The 20,357-nt window shown below is 41.3% G+C and overlaps 1 protein-coding gene across 1 annotated transcript in view; it reads left to right on the top strand.

Moving 5' to 3' along the window:
* sema3aa (sema domain, immunoglobulin domain (Ig), short basic domain, secreted, (semaphorin) 3Aa) overlaps positions 1–19,593 on the top strand; it is a 33,932-nt gene extending 14,339 nt beyond the window's left edge. The window contains exons 4-17 of the mRNA XM_030719814.1: positions 4,274–4,393; positions 5,160–5,250; positions 5,349–5,468; positions 7,311–7,453; positions 7,811–7,925; positions 8,022–8,091; positions 10,477–10,621; positions 10,719–10,938; positions 12,254–12,345; positions 12,443–12,484; positions 12,714–12,871; positions 15,414–15,481; positions 15,578–15,726; positions 16,731–19,593. Coding sequence (XP_030575674.1) covers positions 4,274–4,393; positions 5,160–5,250; positions 5,349–5,468; positions 7,311–7,453; positions 7,811–7,925; positions 8,022–8,091; positions 10,477–10,621; positions 10,719–10,938; positions 12,254–12,345; positions 12,443–12,484; positions 12,714–12,871; positions 15,414–15,481; positions 15,578–15,726; positions 16,731–17,462 — 2,265 coding nt within the window. The 3' untranslated portion in view covers positions 17,463–19,593. The remainder of the gene's footprint in view (positions 1–4,273; positions 4,394–5,159; positions 5,251–5,348; positions 5,469–7,310; positions 7,454–7,810; positions 7,926–8,021; positions 8,092–10,476; positions 10,622–10,718; positions 10,939–12,253; positions 12,346–12,442; positions 12,485–12,713; positions 12,872–15,413; positions 15,482–15,577; positions 15,727–16,730) is intronic.
* The last annotated feature ends 764 nt before the right edge of the window (positions 19,594–20,357 follow it).

Genomic DNA, 20,357 nt, shown 5'->3' with positions numbered 1-20,357 from the left:
ACACAAAATACAATGATGAGGTATTTGCCTGCTGTGAAAATGTTTACCCTTGAAAATGAGGCAGCGAGAGCAGAGACGGAGTGTAGCACGTAGAGGCCTTGATTAGGACATTACTAAAGCATTCAGAGCTCCCAAAGTGATGCATTTCCCCAAACCACAATTTACAGCAGCAGAACAAATGTAACAGCTGCCCCCTAAAAAATGCCTGATGGCTGTATCACTATCCGTGGTAGAATGGCTGTGTAACATGGTCCAAGTTGTTGCATTTGATTCACTGAACAAAGCATTCAAATGCTGGAGTGTGGATTTACGATTTCGTAGAAGTGCCTGATGTCATTTCAGATTTACTGTCCAGCTATTACAGACATTAATGGAAAAATAATACTCTTGAGTTATCCCACATTTCCAGTGCATTTTCTTTATTGAATTAGAGACCTCAGCATTATCTCAAAATTCATTCAACTCATCAAAATGTAGACAAATCTGTCCACCTATTTGGCCTACATGGACAGTCAGCATTAATACTCAGTCCAACAAGAGTCATTAATATTATCCAATAATGACTCATTTATCCTCTGCGGGCATTGTGGTTTTCACATAATGACATGGTTTGTGATCAGGGAAGTCATTTTTCTCCACAGGGCAAGAAAGAGCCGCAAGTTTGAGTAGCCATGACGAAAGTCTGTCAGTGTTTAGGTGTGACCTACCTACCACGTAGCTAATGAGTCTAACTAAGACAGCCGTGCAAAATCCCAAACAGAGCTGACCCTGGAGGGGATTATAGAAGCTGATGAAATGCATATAACAAGGGGCGTGAGAATGATGTGGGGGGACATGCGCTCTCGCTGTTCAGCAGTACACAGAGGGTAAAGCCATTAAGTTACACAGACACAAAAGACTTGCAGGGTTGAGGTCAGCCACAAGGCTTCAACTTAAGTTAATGATAACACACACATTTAAAAGGTGTTAAATACATGGAAAAACCCAGCCAGTTAGCGTGCTATAACAGATTCCTTATTAAAAGAACAGCATCAGTCAGTTACCTTAGAACCCAGACAGAAAACAGGAAATTAACCAGTCTGGCTGTTTCAAAAGGTAACAAAATCTGCCTGCTAACACCTCTAACACTCACTAATTAACACGTATCTAGCTTGTTTAATTAGTGAAATATTTTAAGCAGGCAGGACTTAATGGGGTCTCTGTCACAGACTGTATATAAATGATGAATGCACTGGACAAAAGTGTTTGTCCACCCCTCATCTCTTTATATTTTGCTTGAAAATGGGAAATAGGTGCAGCACTTTATTGAAACATAGAAAGATGCATGGAAATACAGTATATGCAAAAACAGGGTTTATACAATTCAGCAAGATTGAAAGTCAATATCTGATATGACCACCTTTATTCTCCAACACATCCTGAACTCTCCTAATCCTTTATTATACTCTGCTGCAGACACAAACATGGGCACGGACAACTGGAGACACAATAGTCAAGTCATTCCTGTTATACTTCTTTGAAGTGCGCTTGAAGTTCGTGGCCTGGGGCACATGCATAGTTGATGCACTGAATTAATGCATCAACTTCACACATGCCCCAGGTGCTACAAGTCCACATGGTCACAAAAAACAGGCAGGCAAGTGGACCCAAATGGACATGTGGATGCAGAAAGTTTAGGCCAGTTTTCATGTAATTTCTTTAAGTAGTCTTCAAAAATAGTTCTCCAGGCTTCTTAATGGACATTCAGAGCTCTTCTTTGGATGTTGGCTTCTTTTTGTTCCATTCTCTGTCAAGATGATGTAATGTAATGTTGAGGTCTGGGTTCTGGGGAGGCCGATCCAAGACTGACAGTGTTCCATTGTGTGTTTTTCTATCCAGGTATGCTTTTTCCTGCATTGGCACTGTGTGGCCAATGTGGCACTGTCATTGTCATGCTGAAAAATGAAGCTGTTTCCAATCAGATGATTTCCAGATCACATTGCATTGTGGATTAAACTCTGATGATACTTTTCTGAGTTCATGATTCAATCAATGTTGACTAGATCCCCAACACCACTCGTTGAAATGCAGCCCCAAACCATAATTGAGCCTCCACCATGTTTTACAGCTGGCTGTAGACATTCAGTGTTGTACCTCTCTCCTGACTTCCTCCATACATATTGACAACTTGAGCCAAAAATTAAAAATTTGCGTTTATCACTCCATACGCTCTGTTGCCACTGATTTTATTTAGCATACTTCAGCCTTTTCTCCATGTTTACCTTACATAAAAATGGCTCCTTGACAGCTACCGTTCTACTGAGGTTATTTCTGATAAGATTTTGATAAACATTAGATGGACCAACTGAAGGGCCAGATGCATCTCTTTTTTGCATAGAACTGTAGTCCGTCGTTGGTTTTGGACTCCACATTTTGAAGGCTGAACATTAGCAGTTTGGCCACTGCCATGTTGGTCTGTTTGGAGCCAGAAGCTGCCATATTTGAATGAAACAGTGGAGTTATGAGCTAACGCTAGCAAGCCCAGACATAGATACCTGCTAATTAGTGCAAAGTACTAGAATTTAACTCAGCCTGATCTTCTTGGATGGGCTGTAACTCACAATAGGTCACATTATTTATATTATTTTTTGGATAATTCCATGTAAAAACACCAATAACACACATACAGTCAAGAGATCCAGTCCAGTGAGCTGGCAGACAGCTGCCAGCTATTTTTTGTACCTTATGCAGTGGCTTCTTTTTTCAACTACAGTGACAACCATAAAATAATCAATGAAGTATTCTCATTTTTTACACTTTACCCTTTTTTTGTATGATTTAAACAAACTTGTGGATAAGCTCATTTTTTAACCTTCAAACAGGCCTGCTTAACAACCTTGCGAAGCTAATTAGCTCATGCCTTGTGCTTCATACTGGCCACACAGATATGTCAGCAGTATATCTTTTCATGCCTTTAAAAACAACAAGTCAGTGATTTTTCCCTAAATGTCAAACTTTCCCTTTAAGCGGATTACTGTGGAGGAGAAACAGTCAGAGCTAAAACAACAGTTTTTGCCTTTTAGAATAATTACAGAAAATTCAGTGAGTGATCCCAGAGTTTATTTTAAGCTGCACTGGAAAATGTCAGCATCCATTTACGGCTCATATAAGAGACATCATCAAATCATCAAAGTGAAATGTCTGCGAGCTTGAAAAGACTGAACAGATACATGTGTTTTAGGGAGGGAACGAGAAGGATAATTTGGCTGCCTGTGTGCTGTGTGCTGCATTTTCAAATCCCTGAGCAAATGTGTACTTATTTGTTAGGTGGATATCCAGCATGTATTTATAATTAGGCAAACCCCAGCCTAATCTCTTAAACACATGTGGCCAAATCTACTCTTCAAGGCTGCTAATAGGCCTCCTACATTAACCAATCCCGTTGATTAGCACTCTAATAAACAGTCTCACACCACTGGGACTTTCAGCATGCACTGGAGCGCCAACCCAAATATCCTCAGTAAATTCAAACATATGGGTCATTAAAGATCTGTGGTAGATTTGCCTGATTTTCCTTACAGGTGGGATTTCCTTAAAAGAGACTCGATTTCGCACACCAACTGGAAAGTCCCTGTTTAAAATTGAATTCCAGTAAATCTTTGCTATATTATTTTCTGCTTTCTATTAGTCTCTATTTTCAGTTTTTCTCTCATAAAAATGTCAACTTTATTTTCATAAAGCATACCAGTTAATTTAAACTTTATGATATGAAGGAGGCAATTGGCAGTGTGAGGTTACTGTTAGCATATGAGAGCTTTCATAAAGAGCAAAGGTCACAAAGTTGCATGTGGCTGTATAATATCCTGCGCTGGTAAAATTACAACATAAATAAAGATAACGATCACATTAACAAAATGTATTCAAAACTAGTTTCCAGTTTTATGTCTCACGGTGTCAAGGTCAGCCACAGTCAAAGCGCCAAAAGCTGCATATTAATAAAACAAAAATAGGTCTGTTATATGCCATTGTTCATGACTGTTTCTGCAACTCCTACTCCTATTGTGAAATAGGGTGTAAAATTTTATGAAGGATTCCTGATTAATAAAAAAGACGCGCGGGTTTGAAAGGAACCACTGGATTTCTTTCCTGTTACGGACACTATAAAATTACAGTTAGCAGCTGTTGCAATATGGGTATTATCTTGTAAACTACGGTCCTATTCCACATCAAATGCATTGAAAACAAGTGCACACTAATAATAATTTATGTTTCTGTTTCTCATTTCTTTTTTTAGAAGGAGTGTTCTAACTTCATCCGGGTCCTTCAATCGTACAACCAGACCCATCTGTACATCTGTGGCACAGGAGCCTTCCACCCCATCTGCGCTTATCTGGAAATGGGCAAGAGGGCAGAGGTAATACATTTGGTGCTTTAATGTAACCAAATGTTTTGGGGGTTTAATCAGTTTTATATATATGCAAAGGGCAATTTAAATCTAAACTAAGCATTCATTAAGAAGTCATGGAAAGTGACAACAGTGCTAGTAGTAAATTAATGAGGAAGAAAGTCTGCGCAGTGTTCATTCCCCTCCATCGATTATCTTCTCATCATTGTTTTCTTTTGTGCGAAGAAGTGGAAAAACGCGGTCACTACGTGGTTCAATTACAGCCGTCGAATATTAAACAACCTTCCCACCTACATTAAAGTTTAATCTTGACAAAGTTCTGCAGCTTAATCAGTGCACCAACATGACTCCTACAGTCCAGCAATAGGGAGGAGTGTGAGAGTTTGCACTACGCAGTTTTTTTTAGTCAAGTGTTGACTTGAGTTTAAAGTAGTACTGACAGTCTGTAACTGATTTGAAGAAAAGTGAGTTTTTGCAACTTTTAATTTATTCAAAGACTCAGAGGTCATATCTGTTTTTACTTAATTTTACCTCTTATTTTCCCTCTTTTTTTGTTGCACTGTACATTTTGTAACCAAAGTCAGCAGTGTAATAAAACATTGCTTGTTTCTCCCGTCTGGAGGAAGTGGTTCTTTTTTTTGCATCCCACCCCCAAAGTAGAGCGCTATAATGAGAATGTATTGTAACTTGAAACACTGGCTATAAATGTTCCCTTAACCATGCTCAATGTGGCTTTCACTGCCCTCATTTCGATCTTTGACCTTTTCCACCGCAGGACAACATCTTTCGACTGGCCTCACAATTTGAGAACGGCCGCGGGAAAAGCCCCTATGACCCAAAAATGCTGTCAGCCTCACTTCTCATTGGTGAGTTCGATTTCTCCTTTTATTACTTCCAAGCAGTACACTTCAAAGTCACTTCAAAGCTGGTCGTTTGTTCCTAACTGTCCTTTTTTTGCCGGCAGATGGGGAGCTGTACTCCGGCACTTCTGCTGATTTCATGGGAAGGGACTTTGCTATTTTCCGTACGCTGGGAGATCATCATCCAATCAGAACAGAGCAGCATGATTCAAGATGGCTGAATGGTAAAAAAAACAAACAAAACAAAACAAAAAAAAAACAGGCCTTATTAGAAAACAAACTAAGAATGAATTCTTATATTTCTCAAGCTGACAATGAAGCCCAAGTGTCTGTAGACTACAAAAACTAGTTAACATAACTCAGAACACTCTTGCTGTTAAGGTGAAATTTGACCATTGTGGTATATATACCTTTCCCTAAAAGCTGGATGTAAATCCCCATCATTGGCCATTATTTGGAAAAGTATGCCATTGAGCTTTTCAGCAGACTTTGAGGCATTAAATTCTCTCACAAGCCTCAAGTCTCCAATCATTTCCATTCATGTGCAGACATCAGATATTAGAGCCCATTCACAAAGTCTGTGGATTTGCCTGTGCTAGTAAGATTAGCACTGCAGTGAGGGTTATTGACTGTTCAGTCTGTCTGGCTATCTTTCGGCACCGCAGAGGACTTAGGGAGCCACAAAAGGTCAGTTTGAACCTTTCCCTCAAGCTGTGCCACCCCCCCACCCCCCTTTCCCACAGAACTAATCCGCTCTTAGCTGTTTTCCTGTAGTGGAGTCAAATTCCTCCCAGTAACCCCCCCCTCCAGGCACCATCAAAAATCACAAACACTGGTCTCTGCAGTGCTGATTACTGTGACATATTAATAAAGAGCAGTATAAACCGAGGAAGTCATTGTTGTAGCGCTAATCCTCATCGATCTTTCACCTTGTTCAAACAAATACGCTGGGGATTCGATCCATTCGGCTCAGCGGAATTCAGCGCCTTCTCCACAAAGACAGGATTGTAATTGCATGGATTATTTGAGTGGGGATATTCTATTGAGGCTTTATCAACAAGGTTATATGGTACTCAAATGTAACAAGAGAGAAACCAGGGAATGAATCCCTAATAGCAGCTGATTCTAAAAGGATTTGGGGTTAAACGGTAGTTTTAGTAGTCCTGATTTCTGGATTTTATTTACACATTCCTTCTGATTTAAATGCCTTTTGCACACATGGCTAGTTGGATTAAACCTCCTTTGAATAAAGGAGCCTTTGGTTTGGATTAAAGCTAATCGATGGTATGACCTCAGTGGTTGGCGACTCCAGTAGCAGCCTGTTTTTCTGTGATTGCGTGCACAGATGAATTTATCAAGGGCGCATATTCATGATAGAAGTATGAAGTGTGTGTGAGGTACACACAATTCATACCAGAGGTCTCGCACCTGCGCAGCCCTTGTAAATCTGCCTCCCACTTTGGCCACACTCTCCTTTTTCACAGCTACTCTATATCCTAAACGCCCATGGAGGTGTAACATGGCACTGCTTGTTTCTCTCCAGTTAAACCCCAGAGCTTTTGGACGCAGGCTCACTTTACGCGTGACGACGCCTCAGTGACTGCGGCCAGTTTTCCGTGATTCTTATGCCCTCTTTATGCCGAAAGATCCCAGCCCTACGGCCCTGGCTCCTACGTTTAGCTTTGATTTCCTCTTGCGCTTAAAGTCAAGATAAATTTATTCAAGTGTTACCCGGGACAATCAGAGCCATGTGTGTTTGCGAGGATGTGGTTTAGAGACAGGGGTTATGTGGGATTTGGATTTGGAGCACTTACTTGAGGTAAAGTCACATACTATCGCACCATGGTGTAAAGTGAACGGCTGCTATTACCGAGCCGTGACTGGAGAATATCGTGCGGGGGATTGGTTTCAGAGGTGTAAAATAGGGGTGAAAAGATTGTCACTGGTACAGAGGATTGTAAAAATTTATTCCTGGGTCTGCTGGGATGAGTTTGTGAATGTGTACAAAGTTTATGTAGTTTATTTGTCTTTTGTTTTGTTTATTTTCTGCTATTTCTTTCTTGTAGACCCCAGATTTGTTGGCATACACTTGATCCCTGAGAGTGACAACCCCGAAGACGACAAGATCTTCCTGTTTTTCAAAGAGAACGCAATGGACGGGGAGCACACTGGGAAGGCTACTATTGCCAGGATAGGACAACTGTGTAAGGTAACAACACACACAACCCAACAAAACTATTACAACAGCATCCTAAGCAATGAAATGACTGATGTGGAGACACTTCAGTTCTGTTACATAGAAAAAAGGTAGCACACTTCTTGTAATGTGCATTAGTTATCAGTTTATGAGGCCCTTATAAGGTGTTTAGCAACATATATATCTTAATGAGAAGATTTAATGAGCAGATAGAGTCATTGTTAGATGCAGTACAGTAGCTACAAAAAAGCTAATTTAGCTGTCATATGCCTGTCAGTTACCTGTGCCCATAAATGCCTTATAAAGAATGAGCTGATGCTAGCAATGTTACTGAGGTGAGAGCTGACAGCAATTCAAATGTTGTTGCAGAATGACATGGGAGGTCACAGGAGCCTGGTCAACAAATGGACCACTTTTCTCAAAGCCCGGCTAATGTGTGCAGTTCCTGGCATCAACGGCATTGACACACATTTCGATGAACTACGTAAGCGTGTGTTTTATTTATTTCTTTACTTGATGTGGAAGAATTCTAACCTCATCTCAAGCTTCACCTTCACGCATTATTTTTCTTGCTCTTTAGAGGACGTGTTTCTCATGAGCTCCAAGGACCCAAAGAATCCAGTTATCTACGCTGTATTCACCACATCCAGGTACAATCTCTCGCCCTTGACCTCCAAAGTGAGCATGCAAGGGTTTCGAATTTTCAAATAGCGTGACAGATGCTGGTAGTATCATAATTGTTTTGTTGGTGTGTTGCTAGGAGATCAGAAAGACTTGATTATTTCAGTGGGCAGCCGTTCTGGACAGGTTTTATCCTCTGTATTTGAAAAACACACGCTTCATATTTCCTTTCAAGAAGCCTTTCTTTTCTCATCCTTTCTTCTGCACCTTTATCTGTAATTTCCTAACCATTTTAAATGACACGGCACGATGCAAGCGACCAAGTGTGCCTTTGTCAAATTCCCAGACGGTGCTCTCCTAATCCACTTACAGGTGTCTCATGGTTGCTTTTCTCTCCAAGGGCAGCCCTCCCCGCGTCTCAGTTTGGAGATTGCTTTTATCCGATTCCCCAGTTCCTCACTACCTGTCCCGTTTTTCACTGAAACCTTGGCAGGGTTGTAGGGAAATCAGATTATGGAGCAGGAGGGAGCGAGAGAAACATGATATTCACTTAGCAGGAACTCCCACCCCCCGCACCCCCACCCCCCTGGCCAGCGCCCCAGCCTTGAATAGTGTTTTCAGAAGCCGGGTGTGTCTCTGCTGATGCATGTGGAGAGGTGAAGGCATGGGGCAGGACAGATAAGTGAGTTGAAATGGCACAGATGGTGGCACTTATCGTGAGGATGATGATGATGAATTTGCATCTGGGAAGGAGGAGGGTTTTTTTTGTGTGTGTCCGGTACTGTTTCTATGCCGCTTCGAGAGGACGACAAACACTTCATCATCAATCACTGCTAATGATAAGACGAGCTGAATAGAGGAGCGGTGCAGGCTAACACATGGTGACAGGCGCCTTGCTTTACCAGACCTGTATGGCTTTTCACCGCTTCCTGGGATGTATTAAAACCTGGAGGTTGGTGGGCGCTGGTGGGTGTGCACCCACGTATCCACATGTCTGCCCACGCACGCACGCACGCACACACACACACACACACACACACACACACACATACACACACACACACTTTAAAATTCAATTATGGGGCATTGAGGAATTAGAGTGGTTTAATTGGTTTTCTAAGTGGCCGGTTTTCAGAGATGAATAGAGCAGAGATTCAGAGGGACCGGCTTTTAATATCACTGCTTAATGAGGCACAAAGAAGCTGCCACTGACAGATCAGTGTCTGATTGTGCACCTCTGTGTGTGTGTGTGTGTGTGTGTGTGTGTGTGTGTTTGTGCGTTTTTCTAGGGGTGAGTTTGTATGCTTCTTTCTGTGTGCGTGCGTGTGTGTGTGTGTGTGTATCTGCACAAACACATGTTCACCCTTCTTCATAAGCACAGATATTGGAGCGTCTTTTTTTTTTTTGCCCCTGGAGTTAATTGAATTTCTCTGTAATTAACATTTTCAAATGCTAATCCATTCATCTTCCATGCTTTGTGGAGTACTGTCGGCTGTGTGTTTGCCAGCCACATCCCTAATTAGTCTGATACAACTTCCCATTGCAGTCAGCAAGACAAAGGATGTCTCGAATCATATTGAAGCATTTGGTTCCTGCGAGTGTGCGAGATTTGCTGTCCAAAAAGAAATTCTGTAAAATGTGACACCTGGAAAGTAAAGGAATGATTATTTGGGGCATTTATCCTCCCAAAGTAAATAATTATAAATCTATAAAATGGTGAAATAGATCTCATATATGACGGGAGGTTATTAGACTGCTTTCCATAGACTGCAAACATCTAGGTTACTCATAATCTCCACAAGAAATGTGGAATATGCATTTTGGAATATTCACGTGAAACTCCCCAATTCTTCCATTTAATGAGTCACGACTCAAATTGCTGTCTTCTGGATGACCTGGGAAAGAGCTTAAATTGAAAAAATAAAATCCACATCACTTCCCTTTCTTTCTTTCTTTCTTTCTTTCTTTTCTTTTTTTTAGCATGATTGATCGACCTTGCCTGCTTTCCTTGTGAAAGCAAAATCCACCCATCTGGCTCAAGCAAATGCTCGCAAAATATTGGAGTGGATTTCAAATATGCTCTGAACCAGGTCTCCTGGTTTGTTGGTGGTTTGCCCAAATTCCTGTCTGTTCTCAAGAGGCTGGAAGCAATCAGGGAGAAGTTCCAATCTGTCATTGCCGTACTCAAGTAATGACAACTTTGCTCCGCTCTGTCTTTGTGTGATGATGGGTCATTTTGTTGTCTTTCTTCAGTATTTAACAAGCTCCTAATCCCTGTCTTGTGACCGATCATTTATGAATCCCCTTTGTTTGTTTCTGTCATCTCTTTTATTTCACCGCCCTCTTGCTCCCTCCCTCTCTTGATCCTTAAACTCACCCCTTCTGCATTTATTTCTCTTTCTCTCCTTCCACAGTAACATATTTAAAGGCTCAGCGGTGTGCATGTATAACATGGCAGACATCAGGAGGGTTTTCCTAGGCCCCTATGCTCACAGAGATGGACCCAACTACCAGTGGGTGCCCTTCCAAGGGAGGGTGCCCTACCCTCGCCCTGGAACCGTGAGTCAATTCTGCAAGAATTCAGTAAAATTATAAGCAATAAAATTATATTAATAATGAAATTTGAAGAAACAAACATATCACATCTTAATCTCAGTGCCCCAGCAAGACATTTGGAGGTTTCGATTCTACCAAGGACCTTCCAGATGATGTCATCACCTTCGCCAGGGGTCACCCTGCCATGTACAACCCAGTGCACCCAATAGGAGGACGACCCATAATGGTACGGACGGATGTGGACTACCAGTTCACCCAGCTGGTGGTGGACAAAGTGGAGGCAGAGGATGGGCAATACGATGTCATGTTCATTGGTACAGGTATGGAACTTTACACAGATGACAGAGCCATCTATTGTTATGCTTCTGTCTGTTTATTTTTTTTTTCAGTATTTTCTGGCATATACTGCCGTGTACTGACATCAGTACCTAATATACTCAAATGTTTGGGGTCACTAACAAATGTCCATGTTGAAAAAGGAGGAACTAGGGTGAAGGTGGGTTTCAAAGTAGCTTGCAGAATCCACTATTTGAGATTGCCAGTTGGGTGTGTACAAAGATATCTACTGAGCCACCACATGATGCGCGCTGGCATCGAGATCAGCTGATGTACTAGGATTCCGATTAACTTCTTGGCCTGAACCGCTGAGCTCAATTTGTTTTTAATTAAAATGGCATTAAATGAATCAGAAATGTTGTAAAAGACAATTACTGACCAGGGGAACCATTAATCATAAATCATTAGCGATTTTTAATGGGATATCTACCTAAGCATACAGAGACCCCTCCTGTGCACCGGTGGTTCATTATGATACCTAATGCAAGTTTATCAAGCTTATAAAGCTGATTGATCAGCGGGAAACCCCTTTTCCACTGATGTTACCACAGCTGAAAACTGTTGTACTGATTAAAGGAGCAAAGTGTTTGGATAGTTGAGTGTCTGGGGTATTGAAATGGACAAAGAAAAGGCATTTCTTTGAAACCTACCAGGATATTATTGTTCCAGGAAACAAGAATAGAAAGAGAAGTGGGTGGCCTCTGTGTACATCTGAGAAAAGAGTACATCAGAAACTATAGTTTGAGAAACAGATGACTCACAGTCCCTTTAACTGGCAGCTTCATTAAATGGTACCCGCAAAACACCAGTCTCGATGTCAGCAGCCGAGAGGGTTCTAGATGCTGGATTTCTACGCTGAGTTACAAATAAAAAGCTCCGTCTTAGACTGGGCAATAAAACAGAAAGATTAAGATGGGCAAAAGAACACAGACATTGCGCAGAGAAAGACTGAAAAACAGTGTTATGTACATCTAAGATCTAAGATTGAGGTGTCTGGATCAAAACAAACCAAAAGAGAAGTGACTGAACAAAGGAAAAGATGCTGGAGGAGTGCTTGATGCCACCTGCCAGGCATGTTGAAGATTTCAGAGAATCCTTTTTAATCCAGTGGCAAAGCGTTTATCCTTCTTCCCCCCTCCTAAAAAACTGCACTTTATATTATATGTATATTTTAAATAAGGCATCCACATCTATTTCTATGCAGCTACTTAAAATATACATACACGCAACAAAGACGTTAATGTATGACTAGCACAGACTTGCATGTACACTTACTGCATGCTGTCTTTTGCCTTTCAGATAAGGGAACAGTGCTGAAAGTGGTGACAATCCCCAGGGAGAGCTGGCATGACCTCGAGGAGGTTGTACTGGAAGAGATGACTGTCTTTAGGGTATGACGTTTAGAATTGCGTGTTAACAACCTCCCTATAAAAATACACATATTATTGGTAGATGTGGTGTTAAATGTGCTCCATTTGTTTTGTACAGGAGCCTACTCCCATTACTGCTATGGAGCTGTCCACCAAGCAGGTAAAAACTTGCTTTCACACTTTGTAATTAATCCAAAAACTGTTGACAAGCCTAAAGGTCCAAGTGAAACAAATTTGAGGTCCTTAAACATACACTGATATCCATAAGCAAAGAATGTGCCTACTGAGAACTAAACCCACAGGCACCTTCTTTTTGCAAGAACCTTTCCAACAGAACCACACAGGAACATTTAATTTTTACATCCTTGCTCTTTCTCTGACTCCCACAGCAACAGCTGTACCTTGGCTCAGCCCTGGGTGTATCGCAGATGTCTTTACACCGTTGCGAGGTGTATGGGAAAGCTTGCGCTGAGTGCTGCCTGGCCAGAGACCCTTATTGTGCCTGGGATGGCGCTGAGTGCTCAAGATACTTTCCTACTGCCAAGAGGTAGGAGCCTGCAATCACTAAACACCACTTTTTAACCTTTATTTATCCTCGGAGGGTTTGCTGAGCGTGCACGCTGCTTTTCAACAACATCCTGTATTAATGTCGTCACATGCAGTCACACCTGGGACTTATCAGTACACCTGCATTCTGCTGTTTCAGTTGGCTTTAAAACAATTGGTTTTAAATGTTATGCTCAAGGGCATCCTGATGCACAACCTTGTTTCTCTAGCGTCTGACCTCCACTGGCTTATTAGTAAATGTTGTGACTCAAAAAACCAGACACAGATAGGCCTTACATGCCAAAACTTTTAAACATGGAAGTAATCTGAATATCACACAGGCATGAAATGGAGTCATTAAACACACATACACGTTAATTATGCATTCCAAAAAAAAGTACAATCCAGCATCTTAGCTGGTAAGTTGTTCTGAGTTGTGTTTCAATCCCCCTACCGCCAAGATACGCATGCACACGCATAAAGAAACACACATATACATATACATATACAAAGACAAGCTCACACACAATAAATTATAGCCACCAGGAGCTGCCTGACCACTTCACCCTGTAGCCAGGAGGTATGAACATACACACCCTCAAATTACCCTCTGTTGTACCCAGCAGGATTAGGCTGACCACTACAACCCTCCCATACAAACACATAGCGCTACACCCCTGCGTCTCATTCATCTAGAACTTCTCACACCACCAGAAGTAGGCCAGTGGGTATACTCCAACTTGGCAAGATTACAGACGAGGTGGCACACCCCATGTTTAAAGTGGGGACAGGCTCCTCTCAGCTCTCCGCTACACTGCAAATATTTTCCCTAGCAGAATGAGAACCAGACACCCAACGGTGCACGGGCTCAGATGGCCAAAAAAGACAGGAATGTTAGCCCAGGAAATGTACAGAGGAGGGGACGTGTGAGAAAGTGGGGATGTAAGTGGTCATAATTTTGTGTGTAGAATTCAAACAATCATACTGAGCATTTTATTCTCTTGTTTTTTTTTGTTGTTGTTGTTTTTTTAACCTTCAATAGTTCTGCTTTTTATCTCTACCTTGCTCCTTTCCCTTCTTTCCAAGCCTTGCCTCATGTTTGGCTGACACCCGCTTTGATTTTTACAGCGGCCATCAGCGGTTTTTGAACCATGACAACTAGGAACTAGGGAGACATTCACAGCTAGTCAGTAAAGCCAGACTTTGAAAACGCCTTGCCATCGCAGTAAAAAGCCAAATCACACAGTAGATTTTCATATGGCGAGGACAAAGCGTGAGCCTGCTTTTAGAACGTATTTCAAGGGCAAAACAATGCTGTATGTGTTTCATAATAACGGCTCATCAGAAGGCAATGAAGCGCACTGTTTCACTGCTCAGCAGGTTTATGTTTCTTACATTCTGCTGGGTTTTTTTTTTTTTTTTTTCCATCCATGTGATTTAACAGTGGAGTAAAGGTTGAAATAGCGCTATTTTCCTGGGCATTGGGTAAACATTGCCCCCAAGTGGTGGAAATAAAACAGTACAGAGAAAATAACCAAGTACATTTCTTGTCTCGCAGAGCAACGATTCCCCAAATACAGGGTACAAATATACCACTGGAGACTTGGAAAGATCATCTTAGCTTTTATAATTAAAGACCTGAGCAAACAATTTTGAGCAGAAAAGTTAACTAAAAGTATAATATAATAAGTAGTAGCAGCCAAAAGGAATTCATAAATCATTTCAATGAGAAAGCAACAGTCAAAAAGTGAGTAAATGGTTGACAGCTCATTTAAAGTGTATCAGTTGACATTCTTAGCTAATAGCATGGGTAATCAGATGAAGCTGTTAGCTAAATAATTAGTAAACAGTTGAAACACTCAGTTTCAATTATAAATAACAATTTGACAATCTTGTCAGGAGTGGACATCCCACCAAATCATCCCAAGGTCAGACTGTGCATTGGTGCAGGGTGATAATTTGGATTTGTTTTGTAGCCACGGGACCTGGGCAACTTGCAGTCACAGAGCCCCCCCCATGAACAATATACCAAAGTATTCTAGAGTCAAATGTGAGGCCATCTGCCCAACAGCTAAAGCTCGGCCCAAACTACAATCTACATACACATGAGGTGTGTATGTAGATTTGCTGCTTGGGATCATTGTCCTGTTGCATGACCCCAAGAAGCAAATCTACAAGAGAATGGAAAAGAGGCAAATTTAGATGTTGCAATGGCTCAGTCACAGTCCAGATCTCAACTTGATTGAAATGCTGTTGCGGGACCTTAAGAGAGCTGTGCATAAATGAACCTAAATCTCAATGAAGTGAAACAATGCTGTAAAGAAGAGTGGGCCAAAGTCATTCCACAATGATGTGAGATACTGATGAAGTCATACAGAAAGCAATTACAAGTTATGATGGTTCTACAACTACTGAATCGTGGGGTGTATTTAGTTTTTCATAGGACCTTACAGAGTACCATGAAAAACTTCTTTTTCACAGCTATATGTTTTCAGTACTTCCATTCAATTTCACTGTTTTTTGTTTGTTTTTTTTCCCCACAGACGAACCAGACGGCAGGACATCAGGAATGGAGATCCTCTCTCCCAGTGCTCAGACCTGCAGCATCATGGTACCTTAAAGATTTCATACAAACACACACACTCTGTCTACTCTTCATGCCACGTTCATCTCATTACTTTCTCTGTGTGTGTTGTGGTTTGAACAGATGACATGGATGGCTTAGGGGACAGCGTGGAGGACAGGAGTGTGTTTGGTGTGGAGAACAGCAGTATGTTTCTGGAGTGCAGCCCCAAGTCTCAAAGAGCGCTCATCTACTGGCAGCTACAGAAGCCCAATGATGAGCGCAAGCATGAGGTGTGTATGTGCAGGGTGACATGTTAGAATAATGCTAGATTGTTGTAAAATCCACATTAACTATTTGACATAATTAGATTCCTGCAGACAAAATATCTCCGTCCTGGGTTACACCTTTCCTGCTCCATCATCTAGTGACTTACGACTCTTCTAATCTTTAACCTCAGAGACCTAACAGGGTGAAAACCTTTGGGTGTGGATGTTTAGATTAACTTTTGGCTGTATTTTTATAGCTGGCCTTTCTGGGCGTGTTATTTTAGGTACCAATGAGCAAGAGAAATATGATACAAAAAGTCCAGCTGAGTAATAGATCCATGAGTCAGAAGTCGTATTAAATACAAAACACAGCAGTTAATAATTTTATCCGGAAAGATATTATTGCTTCAACAAAAATATAGTTTTCCGTTTGGAAATTAACCGAAAAAGAATTTGCTGTACCCACCCACACTTGCTGCATGATTTGCTGCTGCATTTAAGCCAGGTTTTACTTTTTGCTGGACAGCATCATTCTGTGTTGACAGCCCAGGTGATTGATGTAGCTGCCGTTTTTCCATGCAGTGCGAAGCAGCCTGTAGAGATATATGCCTTCTCCTGAATGTAAGGGGGCTAAATGACAGTATCTCTTTCCAGAAATGATGACCTGGTTATGAAAAATTGGTTCAGGGGTGTAATTTGATAGAAAGAAAATTGTATAGTTCCTACATGAATCTTCTCGCGTCAACGTTTGTGGATTTTCTGAGTAAATGAGTTTTAATTTCTGGAAAGAATTTTTTAAATGTCTTTTATTTGGGGGCCTGCTTTTGAGCACTGCAAAGTGTTATTTTGTTCAGTTATATTCAAAAGCTTATACATCTCAAATTCACATTAAAATGATCTAAATAGATAAATGGTACTATAGGCCAGAGGAGAATATGTAAAACTGTGGGTCATGCTCATGAGCTCCCTTTTCTTTAATTTTCACCCATTCTATTTCTTTGTCTTTCTCTTTTTTTTTTTTTTTACAGATCAAGCTAGATGACAGAGTGCTGCATACAGACCAAGGTCTGCTGATACGCAGCCTCACTCAGTCTGACACAGGCGTCTACCATTGCCAGGCTGTTGAACACGGCTTTATCCAGCCTCTGCTGCGCCTCAACCTCCAGGTCATCCCCACCCAGAGACTGGGTGACATCCTGCCGGGACTTCCTGGTGCAGGAGGTGGCGTAGGTCAGTCAGCCAAGCACAGGATGTGGTACCGAGATTTCCTGTCTCTCTTGGACCACCCAGAGCTAAACAGTGTGGAGGAGTTTTGTGATAGAGTGTGGAAGAAAGAGCGCAAACAGAAGAGGGTCAAGACGCCTAATGGCAACAGTCAGGGCAAGCCTGACAACACAGGCAGTTCCAACTCTGCATTACAGCCTAAAGCTTTACCTCCCAATGCTCAGAAACAGCAAGCCAGTCCACCTCTCAGTAGGCCATGGCTTCAGGCTGGACCTCTAATGGTGGAAGAGCCAACACGGAGCCAGAATACCCAGAAAGGTCAACCAAATCTGAGTATATTGAGCAGCCAGGCACCTAAGAACATCCAGAAAACCCAAACTGGTCAGAAGGGGCAGGCCAGGCAAGCTGGTTCCCAGCTTGCAGGGGGATCCCGGGCGAGCAGCCAGCATGCAACCAAGTGGAGACGGATGCAGGAAAATAAGAAGGGACGCAACAGGAGGACCCATGAGCTTCAAAGACCTCCACGCAGCGTTTGAGAAAAAAAAAAAAAAAAAAGAGGAAAAAAGCACACATTAAACCAGATCAACACACATGCAAGCACAAACCCACGCATCCACACAAAAACACACAAATACGGTCTATAGATGCAATGTGTGATTCAGTGACCTCTCCATAACTGCAGCCAGAACAAAAAAAAAAAAACAAAAAAACAAAATAAAAACATCTGAAACACTTTTTAGGTAGAAAAAAACATGAACTCCACACATGTAATGACAATAAAGCTCTCATTCAGACACAGAAGCACACAACCTGTGAAAAGGACAAAGATGAGAAGAGGACTGAAAAACTGGAATGCATACTGTAAATGTGTGAGGATATGCTGGTTGCCTGGGATACTGCCTGGCAGACACTTCAACCTCCTGTACATAAGCTACTAAAATAAGACTGGGACAAAAAAAAAATGTTTAGTGAGGTGTTTGTTGGTAAGCAAATGGACACAAAGTGCTGAGGAAGGACAGCTGCGGAGATGATAAAGGATTAATAAACATTTGCGGATGCAGGGATTCGTTGCAACCTGCCGCCCCGTTTGACCTGAGCATGTGAACTGCTACATGAAAACGATTCAGGAACTCTTATTTTGAAGAACTGTTTGAGGAGAATAGAACCTCTCATCTAGCCTTTCAATTCAAGACAAGCAGCACCCTTACAGGAGGGCGAGAGGGGCTGCAGTTCACCTCAACATGTGCACAGCTTGCACCAGTGGTTCTCGCAGAACAGATGCATTATTACATGAAGAAAACAAATAAACAAAAAAAAAAAAACCCCTGCAAAATCATGCAACTGTGCAAAAGTGCTTCATCATAACCCTCTCCAACTGAGGCTGGGAAAGCATTGTGCATGTCGTTAATGTTTTAATAAGCTAATTATTTTAAGGAATTCTAGAGGCTTTTTTTTTTATACCCTCCCTTAAAAAAGTTCCATTTTTCTTTTTTTTATTTGCTCTCCTTTCCACACCAGTGCTTCTATTTTGGGATAGGGAAAAAATTGCAGGCAACATAGTAGTCTTCATTGTGCATAACTCCTTTCTGCTCCCAAGGATTCTGTGTAAGTTATTTTGTTGTTGCTTTTTCTGGGATTTATAGGGCACAAGTCCCAGTTGTCCGCTATGCTAAAAGCCCAGTCTGAAACAAGACTGCCAGTTGTTTGTGTACATATATACGACAAACTTAACTCTCTGTGTATATACAGTACATATACAGTACAAGAACACCACTTGATTATTATTTATTGCTCATTGTTTTGTGAAAGGGTTGCATTTATTTTTGATATTATGGTATTTTTGGCTCATCAGTATATCGGAGAAATAATGGCAACAGCAAAAAAAAAAAAAAAAATTCTTTGATGGACCAAGTGGCCAGATGTGTGTCAAGGAATCCCCCTTTTTTGGGGGGGGAGCTGAACATGAATTAAGTTTAGGAGTGTGAGTGCAGAGGTTTGTGTGTTCATTAACCAAAATGTCTGACAGAGATCCCACCAACGATAAGCACAATTTTGTCTCTTTTGCCTTTCATACCAGATCATCTCACCGTTTTCCTGTTTTGTTTAGTTTTATCCAGATCCAATCAACATTTTCCATCCTGTAGCTATTATGTGTAAGATAATTCCCCAAATTGAAAAACATTAGCTGTGAATTTCTGTAAGAAATAGTGGAGAAAAAAGTTAAATCTAGTCTGAGGAGAAGACACATTATACTGCATGTGAATGCTACCTACAGTAAGTGCATCTTTTTTATTGTCTTTTTACGTGTTTTGTGTGAGAGGTAAAAATTCCCTTAAAGCAAAGTGTGAATTAATTTTGCCAAACAGTGATATTAACAACTCATGATATTCTAGCCAAAGCTGTTTAAGGTCCAAACTCCTTAATTCAACAATGGTACCTCCTGTCTCCCCCCCCCTGCCCCTGAATTCATGACAAGAGTAAGTGTCAATGCAATAAATTAGAGCAGATAGTGTTCCCTACCAACACTCAAAAGTTTGTTGTGTCCCTCCTAATCTGGGTCTCCCCCTCAGAGTTAGAAATGTGAGAGAGCTGAAAGTTACCACTGCTGTAACACAGTTCTTTCTGGCATGCATTCAGTTGTCTAAATAAACATCTCTGTTACAAGAACAAGCGTCTTTGTTCTCATTCATATCAAAAGGATGCCTCTTTAACAAGTTAATTTAAGTCGCTTTCTGCTCATAATACTATACAGATTCATTCTTCCACACCTGTTATTGTTTTCTGCTATTAAAGGGCTAGTAGTCCAATGCCTGTTGCTTTAAATGCAAATTAGCTGTTGCTGTCCACACCCCCATTCCAGAGCAGGCCTTTCCGAGGTGCTGCAAAAAAAAAAGCTCATTCAGGTCCTTTCTTTTACTCATATAAGGATTAAATCAATAAACAGGGTCATGGGCTTTTCTCAGATTTTGTGGGTCTGTAGAAAAAGTGGATTTTGCATAATGCAACCCTTTAAAGGAACACAAATGGCCTCAGCTTTTGACAGTTGTGTGTTATTTTGAGAGAACACAGCTGTGTCGTTCTGATTAATTAATTACATTTTCATTTTTAATGCTGACAGCGTTTCAAACCTGCATTTGTTAAAGTCCTGTTGGAACTAGATGAAAAGTCTGGATCACCAGCGTGGGATTCGTCCTCAGAAGATGAATGTCTGGAGAACACAGTGCGCCAAGTCACTGAATGGATGTTGCAATACACTGAACTTCATTAGGTACACCCTTTCCTTCTGCCTTAATTCTTCATTGATTTGACAAGGTGCTACAATCAGGCTTAAGATATTTTGGTCAGTATTGACAGCACCATGCAGTTGCTGCAGATTTGTTGGCTGCATCCATAGTAAGTATCTCCCATTCCCCCACATCCCAAAGGTGCTC

This window comes from Archocentrus centrarchus, chromosome 23 (assembly GCF_007364275.1).
Source record: "Archocentrus centrarchus isolate MPI-CPG fArcCen1 chromosome 23, fArcCen1, whole genome shotgun sequence".
In the NCBI taxonomy this organism is placed as follows: Eukaryota; Metazoa; Chordata; class Actinopteri; order Cichliformes; family Cichlidae; genus Archocentrus; species Archocentrus centrarchus.
This window is presented reverse-complemented; position numbering and strand designations above follow the sequence as displayed.